This window comes from Anneissia japonica, unplaced genomic scaffold (assembly GCF_011630105.1).
Source record: "Anneissia japonica isolate Jap-2015-1 unplaced genomic scaffold, ASM1163010v1 scaffold401_len1656234_cov178, whole genome shotgun sequence".
In the NCBI taxonomy this organism is placed as follows: domain Eukaryota; kingdom Metazoa; phylum Echinodermata; class Crinoidea; order Comatulida; family Comatulidae; genus Anneissia; species Anneissia japonica.
Window position 1 is genome coordinate 319,835 of NW_022745982.1, and position 17,076 is coordinate 336,910.

The 17,076-nt window shown below is 32.3% G+C and overlaps 1 protein-coding gene across 1 annotated transcript; it reads left to right on the forward strand.

The window, feature by feature from the left end:
• The first annotated feature begins 1,098 nt into the window (after positions 1-1,098).
• Positions 1,099-15,370, forward strand: LOC117120101 (homogentisate 1,2-dioxygenase-like). Its single transcript, XM_033265113.1, has 14 exons — positions 1,099-1,196; positions 3,659-3,730; positions 4,265-4,459; positions 4,907-4,966; positions 5,559-5,650; positions 5,871-5,905; positions 6,656-6,835; positions 7,357-7,475; positions 8,139-8,243; positions 8,596-8,722; positions 9,751-9,803; positions 10,066-10,194; positions 10,693-10,826; positions 13,264-15,370. Exons 1-14 carry the CDS (start codon positions 1,137-1,139, stop codon positions 13,316-13,318), a joined length of 1,416 nt encoding a protein of 471 aa, XP_033121004.1. The 5' UTR covers positions 1,099-1,136; the 3' UTR covers positions 13,319-15,370.
• Positions 15,371-17,076: the final 1,706 nt, after the last annotated feature.

The window sequence follows — 17,076 nt, forward strand, 5'->3', positions numbered from 1 at the left end:
TCGTAGGGCCCTGTGATCTTTTTAATCTACCAGATTTATTGCGTCTTTAAATTATTTCATAAAGTGATTTTCCGATTTGTGGATTATTCAATCTTGGGTACATATTTATGAGAGTTATTGTAGAAGCCCTATATAAAATGACACTTTCGGGACACTAGCGATGAACACCGCCACTGATAGGTTTCATAAACAATAAAATATAAATATACAGGTATATATCATATCTACAATAAACATAAAAACAGCATATACAAAAAAAAAAAAACAATAATTCCATCACAAAATCATGCCTAATGATAAAATGAAGATCGTGCTGTCTCTTCAAGAGGGAAATGCATGATCTTCGATTTAACTGTAACAAGATAAAGCTGAAAAATATCAATATCATCACTATTATTTAGGTTTAATAATAAAAATATATAATCTATGAAAAATTATTACCCGCTTTGCAACTGACACACGGCTAAACGGAACATACGCAGTAAATTTATGCCCGTGCGCAACCCGATATATTGAAATTAAATAAATAAATAAGTGAACAATCATAAACAGAATTTTAATTATTATATAAAAATACTATAGCAAACACTGTCCGGCGATTACTGATAGGTCCCTATTATAGAATCCGATCGAAATAGGAAAATTAGACATCATGTGATAAGAATCTCAGAAGCTTCCTCTTTTAACAACATCGATGCGATAGGTCTACTGACGTAGACATTGAAGTGAAAGGGGTGATCCAACACAGAAAGTATGATATACAAAGTGGAATACAAAATAAGTAATTTAAATCGAATTTATTTTTCAAGTTTTCTTTTTTAGCTCAATACAATAGTATAATATAGGCAAATAAGTAATTCCAACGGTTTTATTAGTCCAACCAAGGAGTTGGTCAACATAGACGATATCATACTAATAAATGCAATTTAAATATAGTATTTCATTGTGTAAAGGTTGTTTTTTTCCAAATATGTTTTTACCTCATTATTGGAGTTATTACAATACCAGCATTTTTACCAAAAGTCCTCAGTTTAATTTTATAACGGTAGAGCCGGCTAACACACCCCCAAAATTGACCAATCACAATTGTTTCACAAGTACATGCGCGTCAGGACAATACACGTAGTAGGCAAATAATGCTATGGTCCAGGGATTCCATGCTAGAACAAACAATAATGGAAGAAACGGAGTTGCAGGTGTAGTATATTGTTTCAGTGATATGATTATCTACGAGTTAATACAATATAAGATAGGCCTAGTATTGTATAAACTGCTTAGACCTACAACTAGAGCCTAAGTTTACCGAATCAGTGCTTTTTGACCTAGCCTAGGCCTCCTATAACACCCTGCTACTAGGCCTACCCAACTGCCTGCTGCTACTAAACTAGGATTTAAGGCTAGGGCCTAGTCCTGGACATTGGTCCCTAGCCGCTAGCCAAGGGCCTAGACTAAGCAAAGGTAGGCCTAGTGCTTAGACTGGACTGTAAAGTAAGGCCTGCTCGGGGAATGGGCTATATCCTTCGCGAAAAAAATTGGCTTCGAAATCTGAGGAAATGAGAATTATATTTGATTCTGCTCAATTTTTTACCCATACTTATCTGAAAAAGGCCAACCTCACACCAGAGTGGCCATTCATTGAAACTCGTACAATTAACACTTGGAACTCCTTGCCTAACTACATTGTTACATCTACTTCCATCAACATTGTTTTGTCTATTTCCACCCCAATTAAACATTAAGTCTGATTTTCTCAATGCGTTCGTACGTACGGTATGCCGTCTAGGCTAAACCAATGTCATAACAATTTGATAATAAATAATGGTAATCTCACAGTTAACTACTGTAATCATAATAACAATTAATAAGACTTAATCATTGGTCTTCATATCCTATACTGGCATGAAAGGCCTATATAATACATGCTATAGCGATATTTTTAAACATTTATGTTATAATTAAGTTATGTTTATATAGCATACAATTAATCCTACTTACAAGGTGTGCTTGGCTAGGGGTCGATGAAACAGATGAATTTTAAGACCGAACTGACAGATACTTTTGTATCATTCTCAACACGCGCGTATATTATAAGCCACATATAATGCGTTTGCCGTAGCAACAACAATGCAAAATAATTCAAGATGCAAAATGGCCTTAACATATGTTTAAACCATACTACGACAGACATACACATGTAAAGAGAAGAGGCAGCCCCCACAAGTTATAAACTCATTGCCTCTTCATATCACAAAGGTGACCATCACTAAGGTAAGGTAAGTGCACATTTCGCAAAATAACTTAATAAGGGCTGATTTCCACACAGATTTTGCCAAAAGTTAGGCTTTGACCTAGCCTAGTCCTAATCTTAATAATAATATAAACCATTTATTTTGCAGTAATTGCAATTCTGTGCACCTATTTTTGAAAATCCAAATAAAGAAGCAATCAGTATGGTAATCTACTGTAAATGTCATGGTATAGCGGAAATGAAACTAAAGTAATATTAAAATATCTAATTTCTTTATAGGCTAAACCTTTTGAAATTAATTTATGGCACTGAAAACCAAATGACAGTAAACAAAAATACCCTTTTGAATTAATTTATTCACAATTGTAAATACGGTAATTTAAATTTCATGGTATTTATCGGAAATGAAATTAAAACAATATTGAAAAACCTCGTTACACGCTATACCCTTTGGAATTAATTTAAGTTTAAATAACATAACAAAATTCACACAAGATAAATTTGGAATTGCCTGTATAAACAAATTGAAATAGGTAAAAATGTTGCGGCAATTTTTTATAGGAAATATTCCTTGTTTAGTACTTCCTTCAGTCTTTAACTTAACTATGTCTCAATACAGACAGAGCCTATTCTGTAAGTAACTACACAAACTATCATGATTTTTTTAGCCACTCAAAACACAACGTGATGAGTGGACCATACTACATGTTGATTCAAACCACCAGAAATATTTGGTAGCCCCTGATCAATTGTTGTGTGACAGTGTATCTGTGGTTAATATGCATACTGTAATGTACATAATAATGCTAACAGTCACAAATTTTGCAATTGTCTTACCGTTACTAGTAAGTATTTGATACAATATAAGTGCAGGGTTGATTCAAAATGTATAAACATGCTTACTTTTTACAAATTTATTAATTTTTTCCTTATATAATTAATTCATTTCTATGAAATACTTACTGGTACTGGACGGATAAATTATGTAGACATTTAGCAGCCATTTACATGTACAGTAATTAAGTTGGTGTTATTGCTATAGACTGCATATACCGGTATTGTAAATCCGGCTTTGAGAAGAGAATTTACCTTTAATTCATTATAGTACAGTACCAGCAATCCACATCCAACAAGTCTATTGATCAAACAGAGCTATAATTTTATAGAAAGAAGCAACTTTGTTTTGCTTTTCCAGCTATACTTAGTGTAGCAATATTGTGGACAAGTAAACTTGATTCAAATGACAAGACTACAGTACTTGTGATGTCAACATACTGTACTGAAACTCAAAAACAATACCACATAATAATGCGTACTACAGTATTTGGTTAGTTGACACAGTATCACCTAAGCATTATAGTTTGCTTTTAAATCAATTATTAAAACCTTTATCCCATATATTTTTATTAGTATCTGAGTGGATTTGGTAATGAGTTTGCTTCTGAGGATCCACGATGCCCTGGCTCACTTCCAAAAGGACAGGTAAGAACCTTAAACAACAACAATCTTTAAATTTTAAAAACTCAGAGCCCATAATATTTTATACAATATTATTTAATAAAATAATGAATTCAAAAATAATAAAGAGTAAACAGGCATGAAATTCTTCAGATTTGAATCTGATTTCAGATTTTTCTACCTTGTCAGGCACCAGGAAAAAAATTTTTTTTTTAAACCAGAAATTGACATACTAAATCATTATTGTAAAAACTCTGGCTTTTTTATGAGCTTACTGTATATTTGATATAATTATAATATTAATGAATGCAATATATAATATAGGGGCTCAACTCACCTTGGACTCTCTTAAGTGTACTGTCCCAATGACCCAGGCTGAATTTCAAATTTTTTTAAATTTGAAGAACACCATGCTTGTAAATACAAATACTATAAGTGTACACTTAAGCACACAATATATGACAAATGGAGAATTTCTTCTTATCAGAAATATAAAATTATAATTATTGATTATGGTAGTTAAAATATTAAATTATTTTTTGTTATCATTACTTATAGAACAACCCTCAGAAGTGCCCGTATGGACTTTATGCTGAACAGCTGTCAGGGACGGCATTCACTGCCCCTCGTGTGCACAACAGACGCTCTTGGTTGTATCGAATCCGTCCTTCTGCCGTCCATTCTGCATTCAAATCTTTGGAAAATGGAAACATGAGAGATGATTGGAACTCCTGGCCACCGGATCCAAACCAGGTGAGAATTTTGTAATGATCTTTATCTGCGGAATTATCATCATCAACAACAATTTAATCATCAATATCATAATCATTCTAAAGCTTGGTTAACACTGAAACAATATATAGATGCATTACACAAATGAAAAAAATACTACTGGCTGCACCACAGTCAATTTAATTTCTAAATTTTCATTACCATCATTACCCATTCATTTTAATCATCACTAAAATCCTCATCATTGTCATTGTTGTCGTCATCTTCATTTTCATCAACATCATCATTTATGTGTCATTATCAACAGAATCATCATCCTTGCAAAAACGTTAATTAATTTGTTTATCTCCTATCATATAAAGTGACACAGTTTTACCATAGTTCTTTTGTATCCCCATCTAATTCTGAATGACCTTTGAGATATATCATTTTGTAAGGGAAAACAATTATTTCTTTTCTCTTTGTCAGCTTCGTTGGCATCCATTCACAATTCCTGATGCTTCTAAAGGAGAAGTGGATTTTTCACAGGTACGCTTAAAGTTATCTTCAAAAACATGTTTAAGAAATTAAGATATATTTTTTCCTTTCAGCCTCAAATACTTTGAAATGCTGACAGTATTTAAGTTAATCGCTTTCCGAAAAAGAAAAAAAAATGTCTTCACTAGTTAAGAGAATCATAAATGAACCTTGACATCCCAAAACCTGCATCAGTTACCAAGAAATAAAAATTAACTTTTTAAATATATTCTTATTCTCCACATTATAAGCTTTAAAATGATGAGTCATTTACTGCAATCGACTTACTAAAGCCAAAGATTTGAGTGAAAGTATTACAACTTCTCTGTACTAAAGTATACAATACTGCCACATTCTTACGCTAATTACTCAGTTTAATATTTAGTGAATGTAGGCTGGTTTGGGAGAAGGCAAGCCTAAAAAAATATACTGTAGTGTTTGCTGTTATGGTTGCTTCTGTGTTTGTTGTTATTAATTATTAATTCTAATAATGTAGTAAAAACTAGTTACTGATATTTAAATGGAGATTTGTCAGGATCAACGTGATCACATTTTCATTGTCACTCTTTATTGTTATAATATCAACTTTTTTTGGTCATTGTAGGGATTGAATACTTTGTGTGGTGCTGGAGATTCTAGGACAAGAAATGGATTGTCAATTCATATATATGCCTGTAATGCATCGATGAAGGACAAGTAAGAATAAATGTAGAATGATTAATAATTGTTATATTCTGATGTTGAATTGTTATATTCTGATGTTTTTTTCCCTGCAGAGGTGCTTGTTCACCTATTCTGTTCTTGCTTGTTAAAGTTTAACAATTGAAATGCAAATCTGGCGTCGGACTATGTGCTATATAAATGTCAAACTAATATAGCAAGTGATAATTACTGTGACAAATGTTTAAATTCCCAGGTGTATGTACAGCTCTGATGGAGATTTCTTGATTGGTGAGTCACAAGAGATAAATTTCATATAAATTTATTTTTATTATTATTATAGTCATTGTAATATTAAACTACTGGTGAGAAATCTTGTTTATTGACTTAATATCAGTATAACTACTAATCTTACAATTGATTATTTTTACTATATTTTTATTACTCATTTATATTAAACATTTTTTTTTCCAATATGAAATCTTGTGCATTATTGTATGCTCTTCAGCTTTTACAGAAAAATTCCACAACCTTTAAAAGCTCCTCAATTAAGATTCTTCTCTTGCTGAAAATAAAATCACTTTCCAGAGAGCAGTTAGCTCAGTTGGATAAACTGGTGGTAGCCAGTCTGTGTGCGCTGAACCGAGGAGATATCTAGGTCCCCGGTTCAATTCCCATCACTTTTTTCCTTGTGTTTCAGCTGGAGGGCTGAAATACTGTACAAGTTTAAAAAATGCACCGTCTTTCGGATGAGACATTTAAACGGTTGGTCTTGTGTGCAAAATGGTCCATGTGCATTGTTAAAATACACAGTACACTCTTCGGAAAAGAGTAGGGGATTGTCTCCCGGTGTACTGCCCAATTCACCACCAGAAGGACCCCACTGGATACAAGTCTTCGGTGTACATCACACTGAAGAAATCCAATCCTATCCATATCTCTTTTTCAAGTATATAATTTCTATTATTTCAGCATCTTTTATAACAATGCACTTTATATTCTAAACTCATTTTTTTTCTTTTTTCCTTTTCCCATTGGTAGTTCCTCAACAAGGCACTCTGTTGGTACTCACTGAATTCGGAAAAATGCAAGTTAAACCAAATGAGATCTTTGTCATCCAGCAGGGCATGAGGTTCTCTGTTCAAGTGAGTGAGCCCTCTAGAGGCTATATATTGGAAGTGTACAATGGTCACTTTGCTCTCCCGGATCTTGGACCAATTGGTATGTTTTCATGTTCAATTCTGATTTTCTTTAAATTTAGGACAATAGTAGAATAATATGCTTAGTAATAATGATGTCAATGATAATATTAATACAATACATATATAATTCAAAAATTCTAAAAATATGATCTAAGTCTACAGAATGCATTAGTTTTGGTCCAAAGCCTAAGCTGGTATACTGTACTCCATTGAATTTCCTCAATAAGAAATAATAAATATTGAGATAAACGTATGTCCCCAATGGGATTGGAACCCAAGACCTTCCAATTGCCATGCGGATTCTCTACAAACTGAGCTATGAGGCCAAGTGCTATACACCCATGAAAGTGTACTTTTTTACTAAATTTGTGACTCAGTAGCACTTTTCTGAAAGAGGTCACATAGCATCCTGAAGAAATTCACTGTGTGAATGTGAGCTAGAGCTAATTTGATGTTAGTCTGTAAAATACTGTGCATCTTTTTTCGTTTTTTTTTATACTGGTTCATGATGTTTGCAGACCTGTTAATTTATCTTCAAAGGTGCAAATGGTCTGGCTAATCCTCGTGATTTCTTGACACCTGTTGCTTGCTATGAGGAGAGGATGTGTAACTACACGATTATCAACAAGTTCCAAGGAAGAATGTTTGTAGCCGAGCAGGTAATGTGTCTTTCAAAAAACACTGAATATAACAGCTTGTAAAATTTAATAATTGAAACTCAGTTAAAAAATCTGTAAGATATATATATCAGTGTTTTTACTTAGATGCATTGTGTATATCAATAACTTATGTGGTCCTTTCTTGTTCTAAAGTCCAATTACGAATTAAATGAATTATGAACTAAATTAATCAATATTTAATTTAAAAGTATGTAATTTATTAATCAACAACTTAATATAAACCAGTATTTGTAAACGACCTATCAACTTATTGACCTCTTCTAGGGTGCAGGAAATTATCCCTGCTCATTGGATACATAAACACAGCACCTCCTTCACTCCCTGTGGAGTGTGCCTAATTTACAGTTAAATCTGAACCACATTTAATTCTTCAACATTAATCACACCTTACTGTGACGAGAATCAAGTAGACAAGCATAGTGTGCATGTACCCTATGATTTTTTTTTATAGCGAACATTCCCCCTAACTACTTTACTTCAACCTCAAGCAACATGTTCTTAATTTATAATACTACTGTCCGCACAGTGGAGATGACACTATTTTTATGTACGCTGAAGTGGATTTGTTGGGGTCTACTTTTAATTTTGAATTAGAGATGATTGGGACGTTACTCACATTTAAATGTATTATATATTCAACAGGATCATTCTCCATTTGATGTAGTGGCTTGGCATGGCAACTATACACCTTACAAGTATGATCTGGACAATTTTATGGTGATAAATGTAGTGGCATTTGACCATGCTGTAAGTTTCTTCTGTATTGTTTTCATATTTTATATTAGTCACTTCATTGTCATATGTTAGTTGCTCATCACATATGTTTCATAATTTATAACATTGCCATTACCTTCATCATCATTGTCATCATTAACATTATTATCATTATCATTCTGTTTCAGCCATAAAAAGAACAAGAATAAACTTGATATTTGCTTACCCCGGAAGTACAAACAGGGGTTACTATGCAAATGATTAAGGTCAAGTCCCATAATTTCATGTTTATTTACTTCCGAGTACAATGGTGTTGTTGTAGTATAAATGTAAAACCTCTTACACATTTTCCTCTCTGGATAATTCCTTTCATTTCAATCTTTAGGATCCATCAATCTTCACTGTACTAACTTGTCAATCATCCAAACCAGGTGTGGCCATTGCTGATTTTGTAATATTTCCACCACGATGGTCTGTACAAGAGCACACCTTTAGACCGCCGTACTATCACCGTAAGTTATATGAAATTGATTCAATATATATTACTATTACTAAAGTTTCCAAACTGTGACATTTGTGTTAAACGCATGTAAATGTGACCATCTACCACAAAGTTGAATTAATATAATACAGTTTTTTTAAGTCTTAAAGTAACCACTACAAGTCACAATTTAACAATTTGGCTCCAACTACATTTAAGTGTGCATACATAATTATCTACGGAATTCTTCCTGAGTCTTGTTTAGGTCATGAACCTGATCGATTCTGCTTACCAATCAAAATCGGTCAGGTCGTGAACCTGGCTAATTTTCTTCTATATACCGGGTGTCCTGTTCAGTAGATATCTAGTGTTCTCCCGCAGACCCCAGTTATGCTTTAATAACTAATTTTCATAATAAGACTTAAGGAGTTGAGTTGTTTTGTTCGTGAGAAAAAAATCATGCTGTCGCACAGGAAATTGAACGCAGGACCCTGGGATTAGAAGGCAAACATCTTAACCACCAAGTTATTAACTCTACTCATTGGTCAGGTCATGGACCTGAACGATTCTGCTTACCCATCAAAATCGGTTAGGTCATACATACATTGCTATAATTTTTTATTATACATTATTTTTTTGCTGGTATGATATATTTCAGTCTAAAGGGAAAGTACACTGTAGGCTACAAACAGCCCAACCCATTTTATCAGAAACATGGCTACTTCCTGTAACTCTTTTGATTCCCATATACCAAAACTTAATGTCATACATGCTTGTGCTCGAAAGGTGCTACAATGTGGCTTCCATGGGTTTTCATGGGCCTAGCAAAACATACTTTATTATTAAAGTTATTAAATGAAAACCAATTATTTTAGAAAATTTTCTCTATGGAACAATTATTTTACATACTGTATCATTCAAGTAATAAGTGTTTCATTTGTATTAGTTAACCAACCAAAGAACAATGAATTAATTTAATTGTTATTTGAATATGACGTGATAATAATACAGTAATAGTTATTTCTGAAATTCTTAAGTATTAATTTATATTTTTGATAGGTAATTGTATGAGTGAATTTATGGGGCTTATCAAAGGCAAATATGAAGCAAAAGTATGTATGTGTATTGTATTAATATTTTATAATAAAATTTAAAAAAGATTAAAAATATTCTTCACAAGTATAGTATAAAATATTCTGTTCTTTTACTTAATATTAATAAAGCATTGAAATTGTTAAAGGCTAGTGTGAGATTTCTTTAGAGAATGTCAATTGTTACTATTTCTTGAAGTCTAGGCTATGGATTTACTTTTGAATGTTTCTTTTTATAACAGTATGTTTTAATTCTTTGTACTGTTTTTTATGTATTTTGAAGGAGGAGGGATTCCGGCCTGGCGGAGGTACCTTGCACAGCATGATGACCCCACATGGACCTGATGCTGACTGCTTTCAGAAAGCGTCAAATGCTGATTTGAAAGCTGAAAGAATCGCTGACGGGACTATGGTAAGCAGTCCATTATTACTCATCATACTGAAAAAGTACCAGCAAATATTAGCTGTCTTGTACTTGGGTGTTTCACATATATTAATACTGCCACCCAAAATCAAAAAACACCTTTAAATTGCTTTTAAGCTTTGTTCATATTATCAACTTGTATGTGACAATTAACTGTGATATGCCCATATTTGGGTGTATTATGACATCATCATGCCCTTATATGGACTTATCACACAAATTTGTGTACAGAATTTAAACTTTTTGAAGTTACAGATCAATAATTTCAAAAATCTGTTTTCAATGATTCATAGACTTTTTACAATCAATTATTGATATGTATTTTATGGTATATGAAAGAATATAGAAATTCTGTCATCAAATTGATGTATTATTAATAATTAATTTTTAAAGTTTTTCATGCCCTTTGTTTGTCCAATTATTATTATACACGTTGTTTTGAAACATTGTATTTCATCACATTTCCTATCCTTTTAATTTTATTAGGCATTCATGTTTGAGAGTTCGCTTAGCCTGGCGTTGACAGAATGGGGTAATAAGACATGTCTAAGAGTAGATGAAGACTACTTTAAGTGCTGGCAAGGTTTGAAAAGCAACTTCAACCCTGATGAAAAACCACAGTAAGTGATCAAGTTTGACTACAAATCATTGCAGGCATTGAGATTATATTCAAGTTATTATAAATTTCTTAGTACAAAATTGATGTTTCTGACAATCTTGAGTGGCATAAGCATATTCATACATGCATAAATAAGAGGGGACAACATTCATTATTGGGAATGTCTAAGCCTAGGCCACTATATGGGTGGTGTGATGGGTGCATGTACAGTAAACCCCATCCCCCATAAATCGGGGAAAAAAAAAGTTAAGGATGTTTGCTATTTCCTGTAGTAAAGATAAAAAGGGAATCTTTAATCTTTACATGGAGGAGAATTTTGGATTGGATTAGGTTGGATTTGTTCGGTGTAAAAGTCGGCTCAGTCGAATAATCTGGTGGTAGCCACTGTGTGTGCGCTGGACCATGGAGATCTCTAGGTCCCTAGTTCAATTCCCATCGCTGCCTCTCCTTGTGTTTCAGCTAGAGGGCTGAAATACAAGTTACAATAGCGCACCGTCTTACAGGTGAGACGTTCAAGCCGTTGTTCCTGTGTGTATTATGGCCCATGTGCACATTAAAGAATGCAGTACACTCTTCAGGAAAGAGTAGGGATTGTCTCCCGTTGTACTGCCCAATCACCACCAGAAGGACCTCACTGGACGTAAGTCTTTTTCTAGACTTTCGTGGGCTATCCTTGGTGTTTACATAGAATAAATCCATTGTTATTATTATGTTGGGGTTTTTATTATCTTGTACAATACAGTACTGTATTACTTTTTCTCTTATAGCCTACTTGAATGCATAGATTAGTGTCATAGAGTTGTCAGCTGGATTGTTTGATGTTCTGATTGCAAAGTTTATATTTCCTCAATCAATTTAAAAGCCTGTTATTTCCTAACTGTTCAGACACCCAATTTGTCAAATCTGTTGCCTTTGAACTCGCTAATTGGAATCAAAACTTATAAACATGTTGTTATACCAACAACTTTTATCAGTTTTATTGCTTTACTGCAGTTAAAACAGGTGTGTAAGTGCTGCTGAACTAGATTTTGCTTATGGGATTCCCCAGGTACTTTGCACATGCATCTAGGCACTCAAAAATATTATCCAGGCACTGGTATACCATTGTTATAAGTGATTACTATTCTAGCATTTACTCAACCCAAATTCCATCAAATGAAGCAGGTCAGGATATTGCTGTATTCGTAATAACCTCTTCTGTATTGTCTGATTTCTATGGCAACAAGTTATGATAATTATGTCAGATGAACTCATTTGAACTCAAGGGCATTTTGCATTTTACAACACATGGAGAAAAATATGAAAAAAAAGAAAACAAATCTTGATAGTAATCAGAAGATCGTAAGAGAGAGAATCTAGAAAGGAGTGCAAATTGAGAATAACAATCATTATTAATCAGCTTGATCATTGTTTAAACTTTTTTTTTGTTATTGTCATTATTATCAACATTATTATTATTATTATTGTTATTATTATTATTATTATTGTTATTTTCATGTTATTATCATTATTATTCTTATTACAGTTGAACTTGCCTAAGTTGGATCCAAAATGCCATTGAAATATTGTTCGACTTAGATACAATTTGACTTACAGATTGTTAATCAATGGAAAACAGCAATTTGGCATGTAAAATAAGAGCAACTTAGAAATTATTCAACTTAGAAATTATTCTAAGTATTCTAAATTTGATAGTTTAGATAGAGCTTTAGATAAGAAAGATACAAAAGGAAAAAAGAAAAAAGAAATAAATCATAATCCAGCTGCAGTCTTTCCCTAAAGGATTATTTTTATACTCTTGTTATTAGATTTGTAGTATTTTCTGTTGTTCCATCATTTTTATCAGCATCTGGAAAAGTTTACCCTGTAAAAAGTTAATGGCTGGTTTAATAACACATTAGACTTTACTCTATGGACCCATTACATCATCCCCATGCTTCAATACAGATCTGTTTACCTCTTTGCAGACCCAGTACAGTACCTCATCAACTTAGTACAGCCCTCAAAGCTTGAAAATAATTACATGTTATTATATATTTATTCATTCAGTAATTCCTATCGTGCCTTTTCAAATACGAACACTTCTGTCCCAGGTCATTGGATTCACATGCTTAAGTGTTGTTGCTGTATATCAGGACACATGCAAAATGCACAGCTGTGCTGAACCACTTCTACATTATTATTATTATTATTATTATTAACATTATTATTATTATTATTAATATTATTATTATTATTATTAATATTATTATTATTATTATTATGATTATTATTATTATGATTATTATTATTATTAAGATTATTATTATTAAGATTATTATTATTAATATTATTATTATTAATATTATTATTATTATTAATATTATTATTATTATTATTAATATTATTATTATTATTATTATTTATTATTATTAAAATCTATATTTCCTTTTTTTTAGGTTGTCTGAAGCTGGATCACAGTCCTCTTCTACTGTAAAGACATTCACCTTTTAGGGGTGAGAGAAGTGCACCTACATTGCAATGGACCCGTCTGAAATATGACATTTTTATGAACAGCTATCCGTTTCAGATATGTCACATTATAATATGTTGTCTGCAGTTATCCATCAATAGTTCTTAGCAACCTTTTTAACTTCAAAAATGTAATGATGAAAATATTTATCAATATTTGTGATAAAAATAAGTTCTTCAATTTTGACTTATTTCATAAGTGACAGTCATGATGAGTAAGCCTTCTAGGTCTGTCTTTTAACCTTAAACTTTATTTTAATCGAGGTTGATAAAAATTGGACTTAGACTTAGACTTATTGTATCAACATTGTTTTAATGAGTTTATAATTACCATTATTTTATGGCTCCTGAGTGTAATAATTGGTCATGTGACTAAGTACTGTATGTAGGTTATTTATTTACTGTTGATGGTTTCACTATCAACATATACATAAAGTAAAACAGAAATTAATACGTTGATCAATAAACAAAAATACATTTAATTGAAACCCTTCTCCCCTCCTATGTGTTGCCCAAGCCTGTCCGACCAAATTCTTAAAATCTATGGTTAGCTTTTTTTTAGCATTTCCCCCAAAAATGAGATCGAAATACATGAGGGTTTAATTTTTTAGTCTGAAATACATTTAATATAGATTTTAGCCAGTTGGTTACCATTTACCAGCCAAATAGGGTGAGAGAAAGTCAGTTCAGTTCAACTTTATTTAACCAGATCAACACAAGATTGTTCTTCCCTGGGGACTTAAATACAATACAAAGTAAATAAATTAAAAAAATTCAAGAACCCTAAAGGGCCATTTATGAAATCAGTTTGATTCGGATTACCATTTTACATAAAATGTAGTTTATGCATGGTAGGTCTGCCCTTTGTCATATTTGGTGTTGTGGTTAAAAAAAAAACTACCTAGAGGTAAATTTATTCTAGATTAATAAAAAATGCATATAATAATAATGTATAATATATATAAGGCTATATATAATATATTGGCATAAAGAAAATAAAAGCAAAACTTGATTACTTCATATTATTAATTAAATAATATGAATTAATCAAGTTTTGCCTTCGTTTTGTATTTAGCTCTACCCCGGTATAGACCACTCTACTCCAGATGATCTTAACCTTATACTTCAATATATATATACAGTATTTATATACAAACTTTAAACAATAAAGAATATTATATATATATATACATACATATATATATATACAATATATTCTTTATTGTTTAAAATATTTATATATTCAAGGTTTGTTGCAAGTATGGTCCATGTCCATGAAAATAGTGTACTTTGAAAAAAACATAAAAATGTGTTCACAAATTTTGGAGCATATAGAGTTTATATTAAAGATAATGAAGTTATTAAAAATGACGAAACATTCAGTAAAATACATTAAGTAAACTAGGCCTATAAAATAGACAGTTTAAATGAATATTTAAATGTTTTACTGTAATCGAATTGAGAGGTTTTATAGCACCGACTTGGAAACACCTAGATTAAATTATGTGTTTCTGATAATGCTGTACAGTATATAAGCCTGTATTCTTGTCAGGTCTTACCATAATATGGTAGTTAATGACAACAAATTGAAGATATTTTAACATTGTGTGTATCGGTTCCCATGGCATTATTATGGGAATGATCAGTATCTATTGAACTGACAAAGTATATTGATAGAACATTAATTTAGTAGGGGTACTTTAAACTTCCAAATTTGTGCAAGTTCCTTCGGTTACTTTGCATGCATCTCACAATATATCCATTTCTGAAATATTTAATTTATTTATGTATATGCTTATTTATTAGTATTTATTTTATGGCTTAATAGAGTATATTCCTGTTTTTGTATCTATCCATATTGGTAAATAATTACTGAAGCAGAGTTCAATCTCATGGGTTTGACATTTTATTTTACTGGTCTTATTTTAAATTCAAAACATTGTGGAGCTCTCGGGTTTCTAACTCTGATTATCTTTTAATTTTATTTCTTATATCTGTGATTATAGGAGCAATAAAAAAATGTGATGATTTGGAGCGTTATTGTTGACTTATTTAATACAGTGGCCTACAGTCTCATCTCATTACGAATCTAGTCTTTTAATTTCGATTTTTTTATTTTGATAAATAATATTATTATCGCAGTTCTCGTCGTCGTTGTTAGTAATATTAATCAGTAAATCAGATTGTTTATTTCCACCTCATACAAAATGTAATATTGGCAAGTATGAATATATATTAGAGAATAGGCATAACATCGCCGAGGTATGAGTGGGGGAGACTAAGTAAGTAGTTTTGCAATGCCCAACTTCCTTTAAAGTACTGTATAGCCCCTGATGCAGAAGTCAAAATATTGTACCGGTACATACCAGTAAAAATATTAACAGCACATTATGATGTATACAAAATAATAACAATAACAGCAATAATAATAATATTCAATAAAAATAATAATACATTGATAATTATATTAGGGGTAAGTAATTATTATGGCTATCGCACCACTAGAAGACAGAAAATTCCACTCTTAAGAAATAAATATTTAATGGTATCCTTTGTTTTTTACCATTTAGATTCTTATTCAAATGAGGAGAGGGGCAGTGGCGTATCTTGGGGGGGGGGGATCACACCCCTCCAAAAGACATTGTCAAGTAGTTAAAATCACATTAGTTTGCGAGTTAGCGCTCTTCAGCTGATCATCGAGCCCCCCCCCCCACCTTTCAGCACCCCCACTTCAAGACTTTTAGATACGCCACCGGAGAGGGGAATGGGCTATGCACTGTAATTTGCAAGTTTTCTGGAGTTGTTTTGTCAAAAAGAAACGTACCCGTCCTCCCTCATTATATCTTCCTAAGTTTTCCCGTGGTGTATAATAATACAACGATTATATCAACTACAGCTGGGACCACTAATCGGAATATCTGACAAGTCATCGACCATAGTTTTCGACTGTGGCCATTACAATATTCCAGTGACGTAGGCCTAATTGTATATAGGCCTACTGTGTACGATACAAGCGTCCGTGATAAAACTGAAACGCCCTGAAGTAGGTATCGGTGGCCATTTTTACCATGAAAAGTGGCCGCCCCTTGAGTGTGTATGGAACTAGTACTTATACTTTCGTTATCAATAATTTTCAGATCTGAACAATTTAAGAAACGATGTAAATTGTGCCTATGCTAAAAACAAAATCAACAAACGATTTTTGAAGTTTTAAGCTACAGTGTGTTTGTTATTGTAAATAACATTTTGGACACTCATGATACCGGTTATTAGGCCTACTTACTAACCACGTCCCTTTTGGAATTACTAAATATTATTACTAGAAGCAAGAGAATTCAATTACGTATTGTAGGCTTACACATGGCGGTCATTAATATTATGAAGATGAGTAAAAAATCCGTGAAACATGTCAGAAATACGCCTCTCAAACATACCGCACTCGGCAGATTATGTGGGAAACCTCATTATCTACTTAAATGCTCACGTTTTTTTCTTTGATTTTGGGTGAAAGTTTACTACCGTCATTTGCCCAGGGCATGATAGACCTAATTCTACGTTTGGTCGATTATCGTGTTTTTGAACTCGAAGTAGATATGTAACTTCGGAATGGTGAACATGAAGAAACGACTTGTTAGTTTAGATTCTCGCCTTCATGATAACACCCAGGCCTAATCAATCAAGCAATCAAACTATCGCTTAATCGATCAAACAATCCAAGTAAAATAAACACATTGGATGTT

Excerpts from the sequence above, each read along its gene's own strand:
- LOC117120101 (XM_033265113.1), top strand. The coding sequence starts at position 1,137 with ATGCTATGGTCCAGGGATTCCATGCTAGAACAAACAATAATGGAAGAA. Across the intron at positions 4,460-4,906 it reads GGCCACCGGATCCAAACCAG|CTTCGTTGGCATCCATTCAC; the intron begins GTGAGAATTTTG and ends TCTCTTTGTCAG. Across the intron at positions 10,195-10,692 it reads GAATCGCTGACGGGACTATG|GCATTCATGTTTGAGAGTTC; the intron begins GTAAGCAGTCCA and ends TAATTTTATTAG.